This window comes from Zootoca vivipara, chromosome 13, assembly GCF_965207765.1.
Source record: "Zootoca vivipara chromosome 13, rZooViv2.hap1.1, whole genome shotgun sequence".
In the NCBI taxonomy this organism is placed as follows: domain Eukaryota; kingdom Metazoa; phylum Chordata; class Lepidosauria; order Squamata; family Lacertidae; genus Zootoca; species Zootoca vivipara.
The window spans coordinates 20,838,804-20,857,712 of record NC_142596.1 but is presented as its reverse complement, the minus strand read 5'-3'; the positions used below and the strand labels follow the sequence as shown (position 1 = coordinate 20,857,712).

The following is an 18,909-nucleotide window of genomic DNA, read 5'->3' as shown; positions in this document are numbered from 1 at the left end:
TGGATGCAATTTTGTAAGCAAGGAATGCTTCCCTCTCCACTCCCCTTCCTCCCTTTGATGCATGCTGATCCTGCTTAGCTGAAGTGATGCTTTCTTTTTACATTCAAACCATGGTTTAAGATCCTGGTTAGTAAACTGACATTAAACCACACTTCCTTGTTTGGCATGTCAAAGAAGGGAGAAGAGGACTGGAGAGTGTGCAGGGCAGATGCTTCCGCAGAGCTTTCCAAACTATTGCTTAGCAAGCTGAGTGTGTTACATCCAAACTAGGGCAGTAAATCTAGCAGCATTTTAAGCCCATCAGAAGTGAAACTCTGCCACTTCCTGGATCTGCCCCCCCCCCGCCAACTTGGTAATAAATTTAAATATGTCACTGTAGCTTTTAGCTAGGGCATTCAAGTTTCACTGTATTACTGAACGGCCAGCGTCCAGTATTTTGTCAGGATGCTGTGACTTGTCAGTTACTCCAGTGACACACTGTGGCAGGTGGGAATTAACCTCCACCGTCCTGAAAATACAAACTGAAGTCTAGCAGATGCATTCTGAAAGAGGTCCTGCTTAAACTGGAATACGAATTAATAACAAACCACAGGCATTCGCTACATTACTTTATTTATCTAAATATGCTTCGGTCGCCTTTTAGGACAAAGCCGTTGCATGGCAACTTACCCCAAACCACAAGTATTTATATAATAATCCAAAAATGTAGTAAACATTTCAACAATAGCAGTCATCATTAAACCATTTAAATCAGCTGAAATGTTTCAGTATCATTTTTTTCATCCAGCATTGTCAGGGAGTAAATGGGTCTTTAAAAGCATGTATTGATGGTACCATATGCCCATTTGTTGGAATTCTACAAATGTGGGACCACCATGAGAAGCGCCTGTCTCTTGTGCACACTAACTGAATTGATATAAATGGCAGACCTATTATAGACTCTCTGAAGCTGATCTTAGAGCATGGGCAAATGCATACAGGTGAAGGCAGGTCCTTCTAAGGTAATGTGACCCCAAATCAGTGGCAACTTTAAAGATCATTACTAAATTGGCCTAGAAATCCATGGGCAACCAGTGCAAAGGGTTGCCCAACTTCCCCATCAACATATAGATGGGCACATGTTTGTTTAGTTTATTTACTGACATGCTATAATCTTATAAGGTTGCTAATAAGTAGTCCTCTGGGCAACTCCACAGCATAAAATGACAACATGGAATTGAAAATCCAATATCACGAAAGTAGCTTACACCTGTTGAACATTCTACATAGTCTTCAAAGGCAGACATGTGTAGGATACACTTTCGTATTCAAGTCTGGATGTCATTAGTGCATGTGTAACATAGTTTAGGTAAACCCTATCTAGGTAAAATCACATATGCCGCACCATCCTGAATACATAAAGGCACCCTAGCCACCATTGGATTTCCACAGACAACACAAAGTGCAGGAGAACCCCCAAACTCTGAGGAAGTTACATCAGAGGAGGGATGTAACCCCACGCTAGTCTGGTTCCAAACATCCATATACTTAGATTGGTTTCCACAGTCCTTCTGTGTTGTCTTGATTAAATTTTAGCTTGAATGGTTTCATTCATCCCAAAACTGACTCCAGATACCAATTCAAGGGTTTCACAGCCTCCCTGGGATGAGTATGCCAGAACAAGGGCTAGAGCTGTGTGTTACCGTATCTGCATACTGATGAAACTTGCACCCTAAATCTCCACATAACTTCTTTTAGCAAGTGGTAATATTTCAAACTAGATCTTAATTCTTCTTTTGAAATTCCCTATTTTCTCTCTTCTCCTTGATGCTCTTTAGATGTTTCAGTGGCAACATTGGAGCAGCTCTTCCAAGGATTCATCCTGCTACTCTGCTGTAATATTTGAAAACATATTGACCAATGATGATTCCAATCACATAGGTCCTTATCACACATTTGTCACCAAAGCAGAATTCAGGGATTGATAGTTGAGTGGTGAAGTTGAGTGCAGTTGTCCATTACACAGGGTCTTCTTACATAGGAACAATATTGGAACATAGGAAGCTGCCTTATACTGAGTCAGACCATTGGTCCCTCTAGCTGACTGGTAGCAGCTATCCAGGATTTTAGAAAGGGTTCTGTTTCAGGTCTACCTGGAGGTGCTGGGGATTAATCCTGGGACCTTTTGTGTACAAATGAGGTGCTCTGTAACTGAACTTTGCCTCTTTCTCCTGACCTAAACTCTTAAACATTACTGTGTGAATTAAACAGCAGAAAAATGGTTTAAAATCACTCCTGTAACATCTAAAGAATACTGTAGTATAGTCAGTTAAAGATCTGAGTGTGATGGGCACCTCCCTTAGAAGTATTGAAATGTTAATCTCCTGTGGAAAACAGTCATTCTTAGGTTGACTCAAGGCTGAACAAATACTAATATCTGTAATTAAGGCTGAAAAAAATCAGTCATGCATCAAATTGTATCTCTCTTCTCCTCCACCCAGAGGGTACAGTTTTGTGGATGCTGAAAGCAAGAGGAGAGATAGTTAAGATTGTACTGTATTGAAGCCAGAAGTTAAAATCTTCATGTTTCAAAGAACTGTTCATTTAGCTCTTGTTTTAATTTATGAATTTATGAATTCATATTGTCCAACAATTAAGGAGCTTTGAGTTTTTACACTGAGCCATATCCCTTATCAGATGTTCAGTGCTTATATCCAAAGTTAAATTGTCTGAAGGCAATGTGTTCTAACAATTGGCTTTCTATAATTTATGCTAGAAATTAATGTCATAATGAACTCCCTCTGAGGCACTGAGACAGAACCAGGGTTTTAGTCTGCCCGGGAGACTGTTAAGGGGCACCTGCTCTGTGTGACAGATAATAATCTATTCTGAGACAGGGCATCTGATGCAGTTTTGCTTTACAAAACTCAAATGTTGCATATTTGGGTGGGGGCAGTGGCACATCACCAAGCACAGGCACCCTTAGCCCCAGGGCAATATCAGTTTAGATCTAACCTTGGTCCTCGGTTCCCAATTACAGTGGTACCTCGACTTACGAAGGCGATCCGTTCCGTGGCGCTCCTCAGAAGTCGAAACCCCTAATTGGAAACCACTGCTCTAGATATTACTGAACTACAAAACTCATCATACTTGGTCATGCTGTTTGGGGCTGATAGGAGCTGTGGCTCAGTAACACCTAGGGGACCATGTGTTAGCCATCCTAAGTTTAAACCCTCCACATATAAATAGTTATAAACACTGGGGGGGGGGACAGGACCAAGCCAATTCTTCTCAAATGTCCAAACTAATCTTCCATTTTTAATTCCATTTGGAGTTAAATGGCAAAGAAATGTTAAACGTAGTCCAGCAAAATTGTACCCACCCCAGCTGCATTCATACCTGCTGAGGGTAACACTTCATGCATCTGATGAATTGCATGATAGTTCACAAAAACTTGTGCCATAATATTTGCCTACTCTAAATGAGTAGATATTGCATATTCAGTTGTGTATCTATTACTCCTTTGAATATAAGGTTTGTTGATTTTGGTGTTGTTTTAATAAAAATGAATGCAAAAATGCACCAGGGAGAAGGCCACCTGAACTTCTTGGGGGAGGGTATTCCAAAGCACTTGGGCCACAACCAAAAGTCTCCCCAAGAAGTAAAGCAATCTCCAAAATAGGTGTAATTTGAATTAAAGCCTTGCATATCTCAGTTGCTGAGAGAGTAGGCTTATGTAGAAGGAGGCATTTTCTGAGATAATCGGGACCTAGGCTGTATTGGGTTAAAAGCCCTTTGAAGTGGCCTCCGATGAATTGGCAGCCAGTGAAAGCCTTTTCCCATGGTTGATTGCTTAGTATCACCAGATGTTATAGAAAAAGTATAATTTATTGAGAGGGTGAGGTGGGGTGGGAGGTAGATAGACAGCTGCCACATTTGAAAGGCAAATGTGTCCTAATTTGATAGAGTAGTACGGTAGCTCAGCATTTCACATGGTTGGTATGTAAATAATATTGGTGTTGCAGTAAAATAAAGTTAACACACAGGAAGGTTAGACTAGAAAAGGAATCAAGCTGTTAAAATGCTCCGAGAATACCTTCCTGGAGGAACACTGGCTAGTGGGCCTCACAATCTTTATTAAATATCAATGCTATATGATAATGACATGTAGACCTTAATGGCTGGATTGATTAACTACCCCCACCTCCCATTTGAATGGAAGAACCTGTATAGCTGTCTAGTAGAGCAGGCAGATACTAGCTTGATTGCATCCAGATTGGGTTTCCATGAAAGCTTTTCATCAATAAGCAATCCTAGGTATTTAAATCAATGTACTTGCTCGAGGGTGTGACCATCTAATGTCCACGTAGACTTGGTAACCCTCTTACCGAATCATAGCTGTCAATTTTCCCCTTTTCTCGTGAGGAAGCCTATTCAGCATAAGGGAATTTCCCTTTAAAAAAAGGGAGAACTTGACAGCTATTTACCGAATACAGCAACCTTAGTTTTGGCATAGCTAACTTTTAGGTGCTCTTTTTTGCATAGTTGGCCAAATTTGACCAGCATCCTTCTGAGTCCAATTTTGTTCAAAGAGAACAGGACCATAGCTGCCAAGTTTTCCCTTTTCTCGCGAGGAAGCCTATTCAGCATAAGGGAAAATCCCTTTACAAAAGGGATAACTTGGCAGCTATGAGCAGGACTAGGTCACTTTGCGATTTCCAAGAGAGGGAGAGAAGAAGGAAGGGGATGCCATCTCAGGGATGAGATTGATGATGATAAATACAAAAGGTACCAATATGCAAACCTGCTTGACGCCTCTCTTAATCAGGTAATGAGTTTGTGAAGGGATGTATTAAGCTTTAGAAAGTATAGAACCAAAGATGGCATTACCAAAACATAAAAAGCAAATAACCATAATATTAACATTAAGAATAAAAACAAAAAACCAGTAACCAAAATTTTAACTTAAGTCTCAAAACCGTTGTTGTAGCTGATGTATTTTTACCAGGTTCTATATCTGATTCCTAAAACCCAAGAGTGTGAGGCTATGCTTGTGTCTGTCTTCTAAAGTGGACAGACTTTGATCTTACAGGCTTTACAACTTGTTTTTTTCCCCTAGGGTCCTGAGAAACATCAACCTGAGCTCGGTACAAAAGACATACACCCAGCATTAAATAATTCTGAGACTAAGAATTTATTCTGAGTGCATAGTCCTTGCACACAGATATCTTCTCTGGGATTTTTTAATTTCAGCATTATAATTTAGAGTGGAGATGGGGTCATTTTGTTGCTGCTGTTCCAAAGTTTGTGTCTGCTTTGCTGCTCCCCAGTCATCTCACTGCTGCGCTGCGCTGCGCTGCGCTGCGCTGCGCTGCGCTGCGCTGCGCTGCACTGCACTGCACTGCACTGCACTGCACTGCACTGCACTGCACTGATCCAAGCCATTATTTGGCTTAGCATATTGTCTGAACCTGGACTTGCCATTTAGCTCTCTTCAGACTGACCATGGTCTGTAACCAAGGGTTGTTCCTGGTTTGCTGTTTGTGGCTTGTCCCGAGAGAACTAAAGTTCTTAACCGGAAGTACTATGTCCGGGTTAGCGGAGTCTGTAACCTGAAGTGTTTGTAACCCGAGGTGTTTGTTTACCCAAGGTACCATTGTATAAGTTAATTAAATAATAAAAAGCCTGAAGTATGGGGAGCGTCACAAATTTAAACGCTCTTTCTTTTCTGTACTCTCACGATGTGTCCAAGCTTTGATTTTCTAAACCACATAATGCTTCCAGGTTTTCTATTGTCAAATGTAAAAAAAAGTGATGTTAACATCCACAATTCATTTTCAGATGAACACTGAAGGCAGACAGTACTTTCCAGGCACCTGTCTTTATTGTGTAATTTGTATTGTGGTGCAGTTTGTATTGTGGAATATAGAACACACTTATAGAATTAAAGAATGTTGGACTAGAGGGCATACAGCTAGGAATACCATATTAAAAATGTGAAGGTGATAGAATAGTTGGCATTCTTACTGGTTTTTGGTTTTGGTTTTACATTACCGCACAAAACAGCATTTTCCCCTCAGATAATCATATTGGTAGTAATTATTATTCTTTGGTTTAACCTGATTAACATTTCCTTTAAGAAAGAAAAAGGGGGAAAGTCATCAAGTCATTAAGAAAGAAAAAGGGGGAAAGTCATTAATGCCACACAATCCATTAGATCTGCTCTATCTATGAAAATACCTTTAATAACTTGCAGAAATTGCTTCTTAAAAATGTGTCTTGCAGTGGATGGATTTTTTTAAAAATTCAAAACAACAGTTCCTCTTCTCAAATGCTTTCCCAGGGGTAACCAGTACAGTCTCTTTTTCTCTTTTTCACATGTTTTTAAAAGGTGCAAATTACTGGCTCTAATGTGTGCACACACATGCATTGTGCCGTGAAGAGGAAGCTGGCATACAAAGGGTTACCCTGGCTACATTTGGGAAAGCTGCCTGACTATTACATCATCTTGTAATCATTATCTGCCTCTGGCTCCTGACCTTATGCTAAAAAATCCTGCACTTTTAACTGCCCTTTCACTTGGGTTTATAATTTGATATTCTTGGGTTACCAAGGTTTGCATTTAGTAAGGCAGCTTCTAAGATTTTGAAGAACAAATATATTTCCGGATGTTGTGGGAGAAGTAATCTTCTTGACTTAAGCATAGACATAGTCATGCACAATAATCTCTCTCTCTCTCTCTCTCTCTCTCTCTCTCTCTCTCTCTCTCTCTCTCTCTCTCTCTCGTGTGTGTGTGTGTGTGTGTGTGTGTGTGAGAGAGAGAGAGAGAGAGAAAGAAAGAAAGAAAGAAAGAAAGAGAAAGAACATTTCTTAGGTTGAGAGTATTGCTTATCTCTTGCACACAATCTTCTCCTTCCTATTTTGATGCCTTATCTAGAAAATGGCTCTGTTTTCTGGCAGGCAGAGTGCTTCACATCAGTCTGCCTGCCTGAGTGAGGCTCGGCACTGTTGAGAGAGGCTTATGTCTGACAGTGCCATTAAAGGATATGAAATGTTCTCTGAAAGACTGACAGTCCCTTGTAAGAAGGGCTGCAGGAAATGACTGTATTGGGTGTGGAAGGAAAAGCAGAACTGCCTGCTTGCTTGAAGAGAGTAATAGGAATAGTTGGTTAAAAAAAAAAGTACCCCACACTGATGTAATTCCCATTTAAGATAAACAGAATTTTCAAGGAAGTATTCATGAATTTATTTGCTTTGAAGAAACCCCATTGCAATTAAGGGGGATTACCTGAGGTAAATATGCTTCGTGCATGGACATTTAGACTTGTGTTAAAAGACTTTTGAATAATATACAAGCTTCAAGCAGCTGTCTTGTATGGTTGTGAATTCAGTTTCTAATAGACTTCAGCGAAGCAAGTAGACTGTGGTGTTATAAGAAAATGCTCAAGCACAATTAACATTTTCGGTAGCTTAGTGGGTAAATGTGGGCTGTAATATTGGTGATCTTGAGCCCTGTGATGCATTAGCCTTTATCTTAAAGGAGTTGACTGATGAGAGTAAACATGTGATGTGTTCTGCCTCTTAAAGTGCCAGGCAGGCGTTCCTAAGCAGATGTTAGAGACTTCTTGGTGCCAAGAGGCATCACAGCATGGGTGTAGCCAGGATTTATGTTAGGGGGCAGGCTTCATTTGGGGGGGGCAGAACCTCAGTTAGCTTTTTAATTGATTTACTTGATTTAGGGGGCAGCTGCCCCCCCCGCTACGCCTATGCATTACAGTACAGTACATACAGTGGTACCTCTGGTTGCGGACGGGATCCTTTCTGGAGCTCTGGTCAGATCCCGAGGTTTCCGCAACCAGAGGTGCCTGTTCTGCGCACGCACACGGTGTGATAGAATGCTTCTGCGCATGTGCACGGCGCGATACAGTGCTACTGCGCATGCGTGCACCGGGAAAACCTGGAAATATACTTCCGGGTTTGCCGCGTGCATATGCCGAAGGATACGTAACAAGAGGGGCGCGTAAGTAGAGGTACCACTGTATAGGCCTGCAGAAACAATTTTGGTACTGCGGCCTTCCCTGTGATACCATGGTGACTCTGAACAGCATTAGTAAGCTCATGCATGCAACACCTTGAAGCATTCCATTTGTGGAAGAGTCATTGCTCAGTGGTGGTAGCAGATGTCCTGCATGCAGAAGGTTCTGAGTTCAGGCCGCAGTCTGAGCAGGTGGTGATGGGATAACTGGACGAGTGGTCCGTCCTGTTTTTGCCTAAAACCAACTTCATTGGCTGATACTGTTCTGGTGAATGGGTGCAACCTGTTGAGCAAATTGCAGTTGGTCATCCTTTAAGGCAGGGTACCCAATGTGCCCACCAGATGTTCTTCAGCTCTCTGCTAATAGGGGGCTGATGAGAATTGGAGTCCAGCATCATTTGAAAGGCATCAGGTTGGCTCCCCCTCTTTTAAGTTTTTTTTCTCTTTGCTTTTCCAGGTTTCCTCCAGCAATTAATTTTATTCTAGACTAGTAAAATGCAGGTAGAGCTGGTTAGATGCTTAGTGTCAACTTCTTAGAAATCAATTGGACGTGTTTTGCAAATACTGCCTATCGGTTGACTTGTTTGTGTCAACCAGCCTTCTCTGACTCTTCATTTTGGGCTTGGGTCCCACAAGCTGTTCTTGTGTGTATGTATGTGGCCAGAGACAAATGCTTGACCAGATTCCCATCTTTTTCAGCCTGGTTACAATTACTGCATGTTCTTCCACATGCGAGAATATTTATGGTTTGTGCAATACTGTTGCTAAGCTACAGCCATAGTGCAATTGTTCAGACATTAAAAATGTGTGCTTCTGAAGGACACTTGTACATTGCATTCAGAAAAGATACAATGGGAGCCTTACAGCCTCAATTTTCACATGCACACAGTTGCAAAATTTGAAACTGGAATTATAACAAAACAACAACTTAGTACCTAAGACTAATGCCATGCTGAAGCCTTCTCTTCAATTCTGGGAAATCTGCCCTCTCCACCCCCACAAAAAAGAGAGAGAAGGAGACAGTTGATTTATTGTCCCTTTCACAGCATAGGAAATAATTATTACTTAAATTCTTCTGGAGAGCACGGCTTTGCTGCTTCCCTTAAGTTACAAGGTGGCCAAAGGGTGAGGGATCTTCTCATGTTGACTTAAACCGCCCTCAGTGCACTCCATAGCTTCTCCAGTGTTCCAGAGAGTGAGACTGCCCAAGAGGCTGCCTGCAGCATATCTGACAGCCTGGCTGTGTTTTATATGCATAAAGGTAAATGGGCCCCTGACCATCAGGTCCAGTTGTGTCCAACTCTGGGGTTGCGGCGCTCATCTCGCTCTATAGACTGAGGGAGCCGGCGTTTGTCCGCAGACAGCTTCCGGGTCATGTGGCCAGCATGACAAAGCTGCTTCTGGCAAACCAGAGCAGCGCACGGAAACGCCGTTTACCTTCCCGCCGGAGCAGTCCCTATTTATCTACTTGCACTTTGATGTGCTTTTGAACTGCTAGGTGGGCAGGAGCTGGGACCGAGCAACGGGAGCTCACCCCGTTGCAGGGATTCGAACCACCGACCTTCTGATCAGCAAGCCCTAGACTCTGTGGCTTAACCCACAGCGCCACCTGGGTCTCTTTATATGCATAGTAACCTCAGAATTTGCAAATGTGATTTGTTGTATACCTTTGAGCCTGTCAATATAGATATACCATAGCTATTTAGCTATAGATATAGATTGCTATGGCGTTTTAGCCACAATGCAGGTTTGACCTGATTCTTTCTTTCTTTCTTTTTTTAAAAGAATTGCCTGGCTCCCAGGCTCTCCCATGAGCGTTTTCTATCTCACTTTCCAGAATGTCAGGGAAGCTGTAGAGTGCTGCAGAATAGCCTGAAGAGGCTACAGTATTTATTAAAGAACAAATACACTCCTATCCCTCAGCCACTTCATAACTTTAACATTTGAGATTGTTGGCCTGACGTATCTCCCCTGCCCTTTGTGGGAGGGGGCAATTACATATCACTCTTCCCCCCACTAATACCTGACAACCAGAATGGGCCAGATTATTAGAAGGATTTTATGACAGTTCCAGGCAAAAGGTGGCTTGCTAAGATTTAACAGAAAAATAATGGGGGGAAGACATGGAGAAAAGAGATGGACAGACCAACCAGGATGGAATGGCCTGACAACATTCAATGTCAAGCACCGCAGGCATATCTACATATTTAGGTGGCATTCTGTCCTCTTACCACAGGTGATGTTTTAAATAGGTGCACATTCACACAGAAGTGTGAAACATTATTCTGTCCTATGGTTTTCAAACACTGTCCCAGGATTCCTCAGATGCTTACTGGGATTTCTTAACAAGACCACTTAATAACAAGTAAGCTTCCCGGAAAGACAGCTTGCCCACCACTGCTGAGTTTTTTCTAGTGCCCCCTCTTGGTTCATGCATGGTGACACTGAGGACCAGCAATACTGGTTGGTATGAACCTTAGAATATGCTTTGGACTCTGGGTGTTCCTTGGCAGATGAATTTGATTTGAAATTTGAAAGGTAGGGAGTTAGAATGGTGGTTTTCTTACTACCATACTTCCTTAACTTATTCTTAGCTCATTTGCTCAGGAGGCTTAAGGACATGGAGTGAAGAGCCCATTATATGTTGGTTTTTTGCATGTCTCTAAATTGAATATGAAATTTATTACTTGCTGTAATAAAATAGGTCACAGGGGTATACTCTGATCCAATTAATACTATAACCTACTTGCTTGAAACATTTCGTAGTCTATTAACAAAAAATTCCACACATGGTTCTGGTTGGGTTAAGAAATCCTGCTGGTGTGATATTTTTAACAGAATGTTGAGAAATAGCACCTTAGGATAAATGTAGTTGTTGGAATATAATAGGTTTTTTAATGTCTATTGTGCAAGGTGTAATAAGCACCAATAATTCTTTGCAGCAACTACTATATTCCAGGCTCTCCTGTGCAATTTCCATTTATTTCAGTAAGTTTTTCCGAATTCTTTTCCATTCTAAACAAAATGAGAGGCCTTTTGGGGGGTGTTTTGTGTGTGTTTGTGAGACCCACACCATATCCCATTACAATTTCACAGGTTGCTATTAGGAAATGGACAACTGGAACCTCAACAAAATGTTGCAATGTGGAATGTTTCTTTTCAGTATGTCAGCCATAGTGCAAAAAAAGTTGCTTCCAGATTTTGTGGTCCTATGTGTAAATGAGGTTGAACTAGCCAAAACCTGAGTGTTTTCTGTGAACATGCTGGCTGTGGTCCTGCTCCCAGTTATGTGCAATAATTACTTATCATTAAGATAAATGGGATTAACTGTGTGCTGGTTTTCTAGAGGGGTAGTTGTGTTAGTCTGTTGCAGCAAAGAGTCTTGATGCAACAAATGTATTGCAGCATAAGCTCATGGCAAAATAAATGCATTATTGTTTATAAGGTGCCACAAGGCCTTCTGTATATTGGATTGGATCCACAGTGAGTTTTTTAATTAAAAAAACAACACATTTTTTTAAAAAAAATCTGTCAACACACTCCTCAGGCCTTTTTAACTGTTTCCCCCCCCCCCCCAAAGAAGTTCATCAGATGTCATGTAAGCCAAGACCTAGTGTTCCTATTGTCAGCAGGATCTAATGCCTCCTTTGGTGGCATGAGAGTGCGTAGGACCCTGTGTCAGACGAGAGTGCTAAAGCTACTGCAAACGCTATGTTAAAGAACAGATGGCATTAGAACATCTCTGTGACTGTTGCACCTTCTCATCAGTCAAGCTGCTATATCATACCTTAAAGTGGTGCCATCTCCACACATTTACTTTCATTTCCCCCAGGGAACGGTGTACATTCCCCACCCGCTTTTCTAGCCGGCAGAATACAGCATTTCTCACACACACCCCACGCCAACCAACTCTCCTGCAGATCAGTGTTCATCAAACTTACTTGCTTAAGGGGATCCTTTCCTCGGTGACTTGTTTGTTGCAGAACTCCTGCACGCTGTGAGTGATTCTGGGATGTGTCCATGCATCCTGCATGGCCAGGCTTGCTAGGCCTCTCCGTTGCTAAGCAAGACCTGAAAGCTTAACCCAGGACAGTGGTAGCCAGTGTGCTGCCCTCCAGATGGATGGAAGTTGGAGTCAAACAAAATCCCCACGGCTACTCTTTGCCCTAGAGCACAGGTTCCTAAACTGTGGTCCGCAAACTTCGTTCATGGGGCTGTGGTGTGTCAAATAGTCATACAGATTCTAAATTTCATTTTTATTGCTTTTATTTCTTAACATTACAGTTTGAATAAATTTAAAATTTAAAAGTCCTACAGCATCTAGCACAGCATGTTACATTTGCTACAACAATTTTAAAAAAATATTGAGTGGTCTCCCAAGAGCCTCAGCAATTTTCAAGTTGTCTGTGGAGAAGGAAGTTTAGAATCCTCTTCTCTAGAGTGTATCAACATTCTCCCAAAGCTGTCACTTTAGAGGGCAAATCAGGAAGCTGTATTTCGGGGACGTTTCTCCACCAGTTTTGATCTTATTGAGCTCATGCAAAAGCGATTGTCCAAAGTTTGATGCCCATATGTTCACTCACATAGTGTATGATCATTTATTTTTGTCTTAAGTTGGACTTCTTTTGCCTCTTCTCTTACTACAGGAAATGGTTTTGTGAATTCACGAGCTTCACCAGGCCTGCTTAGCAGCACCGGGGGTGGGAATGGCCTAAGCAAAGGGATGCCTACAAAATCTCCGCCTCCCCCTGGCGGGGGTAACCTTGGGATGAACAGTCGCAAGCCAGACCTCCGGGTTGTCATCCCTCCCTCTAGCAAAGGCATGATGCCTCCATTGGTAAGTTTAGCTTTATGACTTATTAGTAGCTTGGAGACAGACAAAAAAGACCTTGATCAGGAAGCTAAGAACAAACATTGGCTTGAGAATGTGGTTTGGTGAGAAACAAACTTGCAAGCACTGATTCAGATGTTACACAAAGCCAGGCGCTCCATGGTTTGTTTTCCTGCTCAACTAAGGGAGGAGCGAAGTGGTCACAGTGAATGGCTTAGTGTTGCGTTCGAACGCAGGCACTGTCAACAGAGCATGCCCATCTATAAGGGCAAACAGATGGTACTGTAAACATGATTCCTATTCCTGCACTGGAGGGCATGTTCATGTGAACTTAGCAAACAGTGGGATTTTTTTGGAAGCAGTTTTCAAGGGCATAAGGGCTTGCTTTTCTCCAAGCAAAGTACATTGAGGCTTCTCCAAAGTAACTGTGTGTGAATTGGTCAAATTCGGGTGTGGACCCTTGGCTTTTGACCATTTCAAATGTGCCTTTCCCATCAATTGTATGTTTACAATAGGAGTCAGTAGACAGGCTGTAAGGTTACTATACTAAGAAGAAGAAGAGTCCTGCTGGGTTAGAGCTCTCTCTCTAGCTTAGCACCCGGTTCCCCCACAACTAGATGCTTCTGGGAAGCTGGCATTGTATCATGTAATGCTTCATTGCCTACTGAATCACATCGTAACTTTGGAATATTAGTGAGGCTAAAAATAGCTAGCTCATCAAGCACCAACACGACTCTTTCATTCTTGAATACTGTCCTATTCTCAGTAACCTTATTATTCCTCTTATTTGCTGAGTACAGTCGGAGGAGGATGAATTGGAGTTGGTGAGTCTGGGTTCCTATTTGGTATGAGACATCAAGATCCGGAGAGCTTTCATGTTAACTGTTGTAGCTTAGACCAGCATTCCCTTTGCTGCAGAGAGAAGCCGGTTGTGATTGGTTTATCTCAAGTTTCTACATTGACCAACAGAATATGGAAAACTAATAAATATTTGCCAAAAACATTAATATTTTTACCAGCGGTATTGCAAAGGGGAATGTTGGAACAGAGCCTCTAACAGCAACTGTCCACTGTGCACATTGAGGAGCCTTGAAATTTTCTTCTAAGGCACCTTATATTCCATGTCAAACTCTGCAGTGATTTACTTCACTCATGAAGTTCTGCAAATTGTAATACAGTTCCTGTGTTGTTGTTGCTGCTGCTGCTTTGCTTCTTGGAGATTACATCATTCCTGGTGAGGTCACCATTTTAGAGATCAAGTTAATTTCATGCTCTACAAGAGAAGCAAACCACAAGGGGGTTCCCTGTTTACCAAAAGAAACATACAATTGCAAGCTATTTTCCAATCTAGTGGGGAGGGGAACTGTTTTAGCCTTTTAAAAAGGTTTTTCACAAAGTATTTTTTATGATTTGGTCTCTGGCACATATAAAGCTCTTTCTTTGTTGGCCAGAACCTGGCTGTCTTTGCTGTTCTAGTGCAATCATTTTGGAAAGAACTGATTTATTACAAACCTGTGTGGAATTATTGTAGTGCTTTTTATCGATTATTTTAACCCCAGACATGTTGCTGATAGGGGGCTCTTGTTGCATGAAAGCATGGGATTGCTGTGTTTGTCTTGGCAAATGCATCGTGTTCGGTACTAGGTGTGTGTTCTCAAACCAAAATATAAAGTTCTGTACAAGGTGTAATGGAGATTATCAACAAACAACCTTTTGCTTCTCTGCATCCATATGCTAAGTGCTAGTGATTATCAAAAGCCCTATAATTTGTTGCACCTGTGCTCAACTTCCAGAGGGAAAAACGTCTTTTCCCTAGGAAAATGCTAAAGTAACAAGGGGCACTTAGCAGAATTCTGCTAACGAAGTCATTATCGTGTGCTATTTTAAGTCATGCTTGTCTTGTGGGTCTAGCAGCAAAGTTCTGCTAGTTTCGCAGCAAAGTTCTTTAGGACCTCCGTGCATAATCTGTTGTGTAGTTCTACTTCTTCATAAGAAGCAGGGCAGATAATTGTTCAGTTACAAAAAAGAAAAAACCAACCTTTTGGTTTAGCGTGTTACGTTAAGGGCTTTCCATAATTCACTCATTCTCCAAAATACAGCAAAATTGTAGCTTTTCAGACCACGCTCTTCACAGGGTGGTATTTATGCAATGTGAATAGTCTGCTATCCTATCTTGTGGTTCGTTCAAGCTTCACCATTACTTTGGAACTGGATGGCTGTCAGTGACAGAGGGGTTGAGTGTAAGTCCCAGATTTGTCTGTTCATTGGAATAGACCCATGGAACCTGTGTGAGTGAAGTTACCATTTCACATGACAAGCACCCAACTGGCAAATGCCATCCACGTAAAATATCGGTAATAGTTGGAAGGGACCTGGAAGGCCATCTAGTCAATGTCCTGCCACAGATATTTATCCATAAGGCACAAGACAAATAACTATTTTAGCACCTTCCATATTCACATTTTGTGAAGTAGATGGTTTTATAAACTGGGAGCTAAAGATGTGCGGAGTTGGTCAACATAAGGTTAGCCAGTGATTCACACTCATGGCCCAGTGGTTCCTATGAACAACTTGCGGAGGGTGTAGCTGTGTTAGTGTGTTGCAACAAGTCTTGTGTGCGCACTGTAAAGACACAAATTTATGATGACATAAGCTTTTGAGGATTAGAGTCCACTTCAAAGGGCTGCTTGTTTCTCCTGCATCTCAATTATGAGATCCACAGCTTAGATACTTTCCCCTGAACTGTTGTGATGAAACATTACATAAATACGGAAGATGTTCCTTTTATTAATTTGAAGCATTTCTAGTATGATGATGAGCTTCACGCTAAAGCCTCCCATTTCAAATAATGAATGCATAAAATGCAGGTGAGGCATCTACTGCTTTGCTTACAAGGTTCAAACACAGTCTGCAGTCCTGGTCATCTAGCTGAAGGCTGCTTTTACATTTTATAGCATTTGAGCACATACACATGAGACTTGGTATGTATCTGCACCGCAACCCCAAACCACTCAAAGGAGATGCATGCTTATTTTAATTCCTTTTAAGCATCCAGTGTTGCTTTTATTGTGCTCTGTGTTTATCCATACATTCTCTTTCCATCATAATTGCACTGTTTGCATTGTGCGTTGGGTGTGTGTGTGTGTGTGTGTGTGTGAGAGAGAGAGAGAGAGAGAGAGACTGTGGCTAAATCTTGCAACCTGTCAAAAGTGCAACACTGAAGTAGCTCTCAATTTCAATAGACAAGGACAAAGAGTGGTTTCAAATATGCAAGCTTATAGAAGAGGGTTGCCCTCTGGTGGTGTGAGTTGCTTCCTGCAGGGAAATATGCAGCTAGTTGGAGAAAAAACCTCCTCCAAGCAACTAGGTCATACGTTTGTCATACAAGTTGAAGGTAGCTGAAGCTATATTTCTGCTCTAGGCAAATATTTCAGTGTGCTTTCTCCATACCATGCCTTTCTCTAGACAGGGAATAGGGATTGTAAGGGTTTTCCTGACTGGACCTCTCCACCCTCCCTGTGTTGCATAAGTGAGTAGAGCAGGAGGAAAGGGCTGCAACTGGGGAGATAATAGGGGGAGATAATACAGTACTGTCCCAGATTGTAGTGGCAGAGGCTGCTACATATTTCTCTCATCCTCTTTACCCCCCCCCCCAGCTCACCGTAGGTTTTGCAGAGTAGCCTGGCCTCTCTTGAAATCTAGCACCCCGGGCAGCTTCATGACCTGCTTTATTGGGTTTAGCTTGTCGCAAAGCTGGATTTTTTAGTCTTGAAATTCAGTTGCTTAGACAGCTCCATTTTTCTCAGCAATTCCCCTCCCCACCCCCAAAAAACCTCACTCCATTGCACCTTGACCAAAGAAACTAAACAAACCCAAATGTTCTCACTTCTGACATGTGGACTGAACTAGTTTTGTATCATCTGTAGAAACTCTTCTTTGACAAGGCATATTACTAGTGTGGAGGGTGACTTTGGAGAGTTGCGTTTATTTTGTGGTGTGTTCACAATCTCCTTTTGGTGCAGTTGGGTTGATAATACTGCACACAATGCATGGTATATTATTTCATATAGTACTACTTATGGCCTTACCTCTTAGGCTTCATTTTACAGAATGCTCATATGGAGTTGAGTGTGACTGGTCCTGGGTTAGTCCTGGTGCTGGGTTAGTCTCCCCTCTGAATGACAGTGGCTCAGAAATAGGTTTACATTTTCCTATCTCTGATGTTTGTCTTGGCTTTCGAGAAATATTACACAAAAGCCATAGACAAGGAAGAGGTTGCCTCAACCTGTGATTTGACTTAACTGGGTTCTATGTTTTTGTTTAATTTTTTTTTTTACAGAACACACAGCGGTTAAGCAGCTCTCAGTCTACGCAGCCTCTTGCAACACCAGTTGTGTCTGTGACAACTCCAAGCTTGCCCCCACAAGGATTGGTGTACTCTGCAATGCCTACAGCTTACAACACTGGTAAGCTACTCACTTGTTTGCTCTCCCTTCTCCCTTGGGGTTTTTTTTTAAGGGGGTGGGGTGGGGAGAAGCCACTGAGAATAACACAAGATTTAAAACTCCAAGAAATAAAAACTTAATAGTATTTTAAATGTCTTAAATTTGAAAAGCTAAGAGTTTAAATGCTAGTGAAATTAAATTTGCCTGGCACCCAAATGATAGTAAAGTAGTAGGTACTATGGAAGGTTCCCTGTTGGGTGTGTGTGTGTGTTCTATGACCTGCCTCACTTGCAGTCCGAAGTGGTACACTCCAGAATTCTGCCACTTCATTCTGCGTAATATGTTGGTCAGCTGTTCGAATCTCTGAAGCAGCTATATCTTGCCAGTGTTCTCTCCCCCCCCTTTTAAACATTTTTTTCTGAAGTATGCTAGATAGTTATTTTAATTTAAATCATGATAGTTTGACTTAGTCCCTGAAGTTATCAATATCTACTCTGCAGACATTTCTGTAGCGAGCTGTCATAGCTGCTTCGTGAAAGCTTGAAGTTAAAAACAAAATAAGTCTTGTTGGTAAAAAGCAAGCAGTGAGGAGACCCCAGAAAACAAAACAAAGCCTGTCTTTACAAATAATAACCTAGTACCTTGTTAAGTGTTTGGTGTGGTCACCGGGAGGTCCCATCCACTCTGTTTTTGCTATAGGAACTCAAACATCTATGGCAATGTCATATTGGGCTCCTTTGACATTGTGCTGGCACAGCAGTTGGTGTGCCTTATCCTAATCACCTACTTGCTGGCACAGCAAATTTGCAGGGATGAGCTCCTAGAGAGATGTGTAATCAAGCACCTGAGGTTTAAACTGCTGTATCTCAAAGACGATTCAATCCCTGGAAGCTCCTGTTAAAATATAATTGAAGGACTTTGACCTCTCTTAATAGTGTTGTAGGCCCTATTAGATGCTCACACCTCTTTCATGAACATTCAGACCTAATTTAAAAGATGTCTCTAACTTACATTTATTTTATTTTATTTATTAAATTTGTATACCACATTTCATCTGAAGATCACAGGACGCTTCACAACATAAAAAGACAAAATGAAAACATAATAATAATAATAATAATAATAATAATAATAATAATAATAATAATAATAGGAGACACAAGCAACATGCATTATGATATTTGGATTGATTTTGCATATTCAAGTGTTCTTGATTTTGAAGTCCAAGGAAGTTCTCTTGACTTCAGTCTCTGATATCCTAGACGATAATTTATGGATTAAAAAAACCACCCGGAGATGAAAATTGTAGCTGTCTCACGCGAACACACTTTTATCTCCTTTCCCCCCAAGAGGGTAGAGCATATATAAAGCTGTATTAGAACGTGATTAAGTGTAGAAAAGCTTTTACAGCTTTTACAGCTCTCTTTCCAAATTCAAAGGAAAAACAAGTGATAATTATGAACTGAAATAACTTCTTATGTGTGAATCAGTAGTGATAACACTCTAAGTACTATATATCCTAGATTTAAAACTAAAATATCTAATTGGTCAAGAACACAGAGGTTTAGTTTTGCATGCTGCATTCATGCAACTTTTGAGAGAGATGTTGTTGCCTTCAA

The 18,909-nt window shown here is 41.4% G+C and overlaps 1 protein-coding gene across 15 annotated transcripts in view; it reads left to right on the top strand.

The window, feature by feature from the left end:
• MEF2A (myocyte enhancer factor 2A) overlaps positions 1–18,909 on the top strand; it is an 83,381-nt gene that overhangs the window by 59,592 nt on the left and 4,880 nt on the right. For 9 of the 15 annotated variants that reach the window (XM_088656902.1, XM_088656900.1, XM_035132270.3 and 6 more), the window contains 2 exons: positions 12,661–12,851; positions 17,185–17,311. In XM_088656902.1, coding sequence (XP_088513028.1) covers positions 12,661–12,851; positions 17,185–17,311 — 318 coding nt within the window. Of the gene's footprint in view, positions 1–12,660; positions 12,852–13,645; positions 13,670–17,184; positions 17,312–18,909 lie in introns of all 15 variants that reach the window. The other 6 variants (XM_060282510.2, XM_088656898.1, XM_035132268.3 and 3 more) reach the window with 1 other exon arrangement.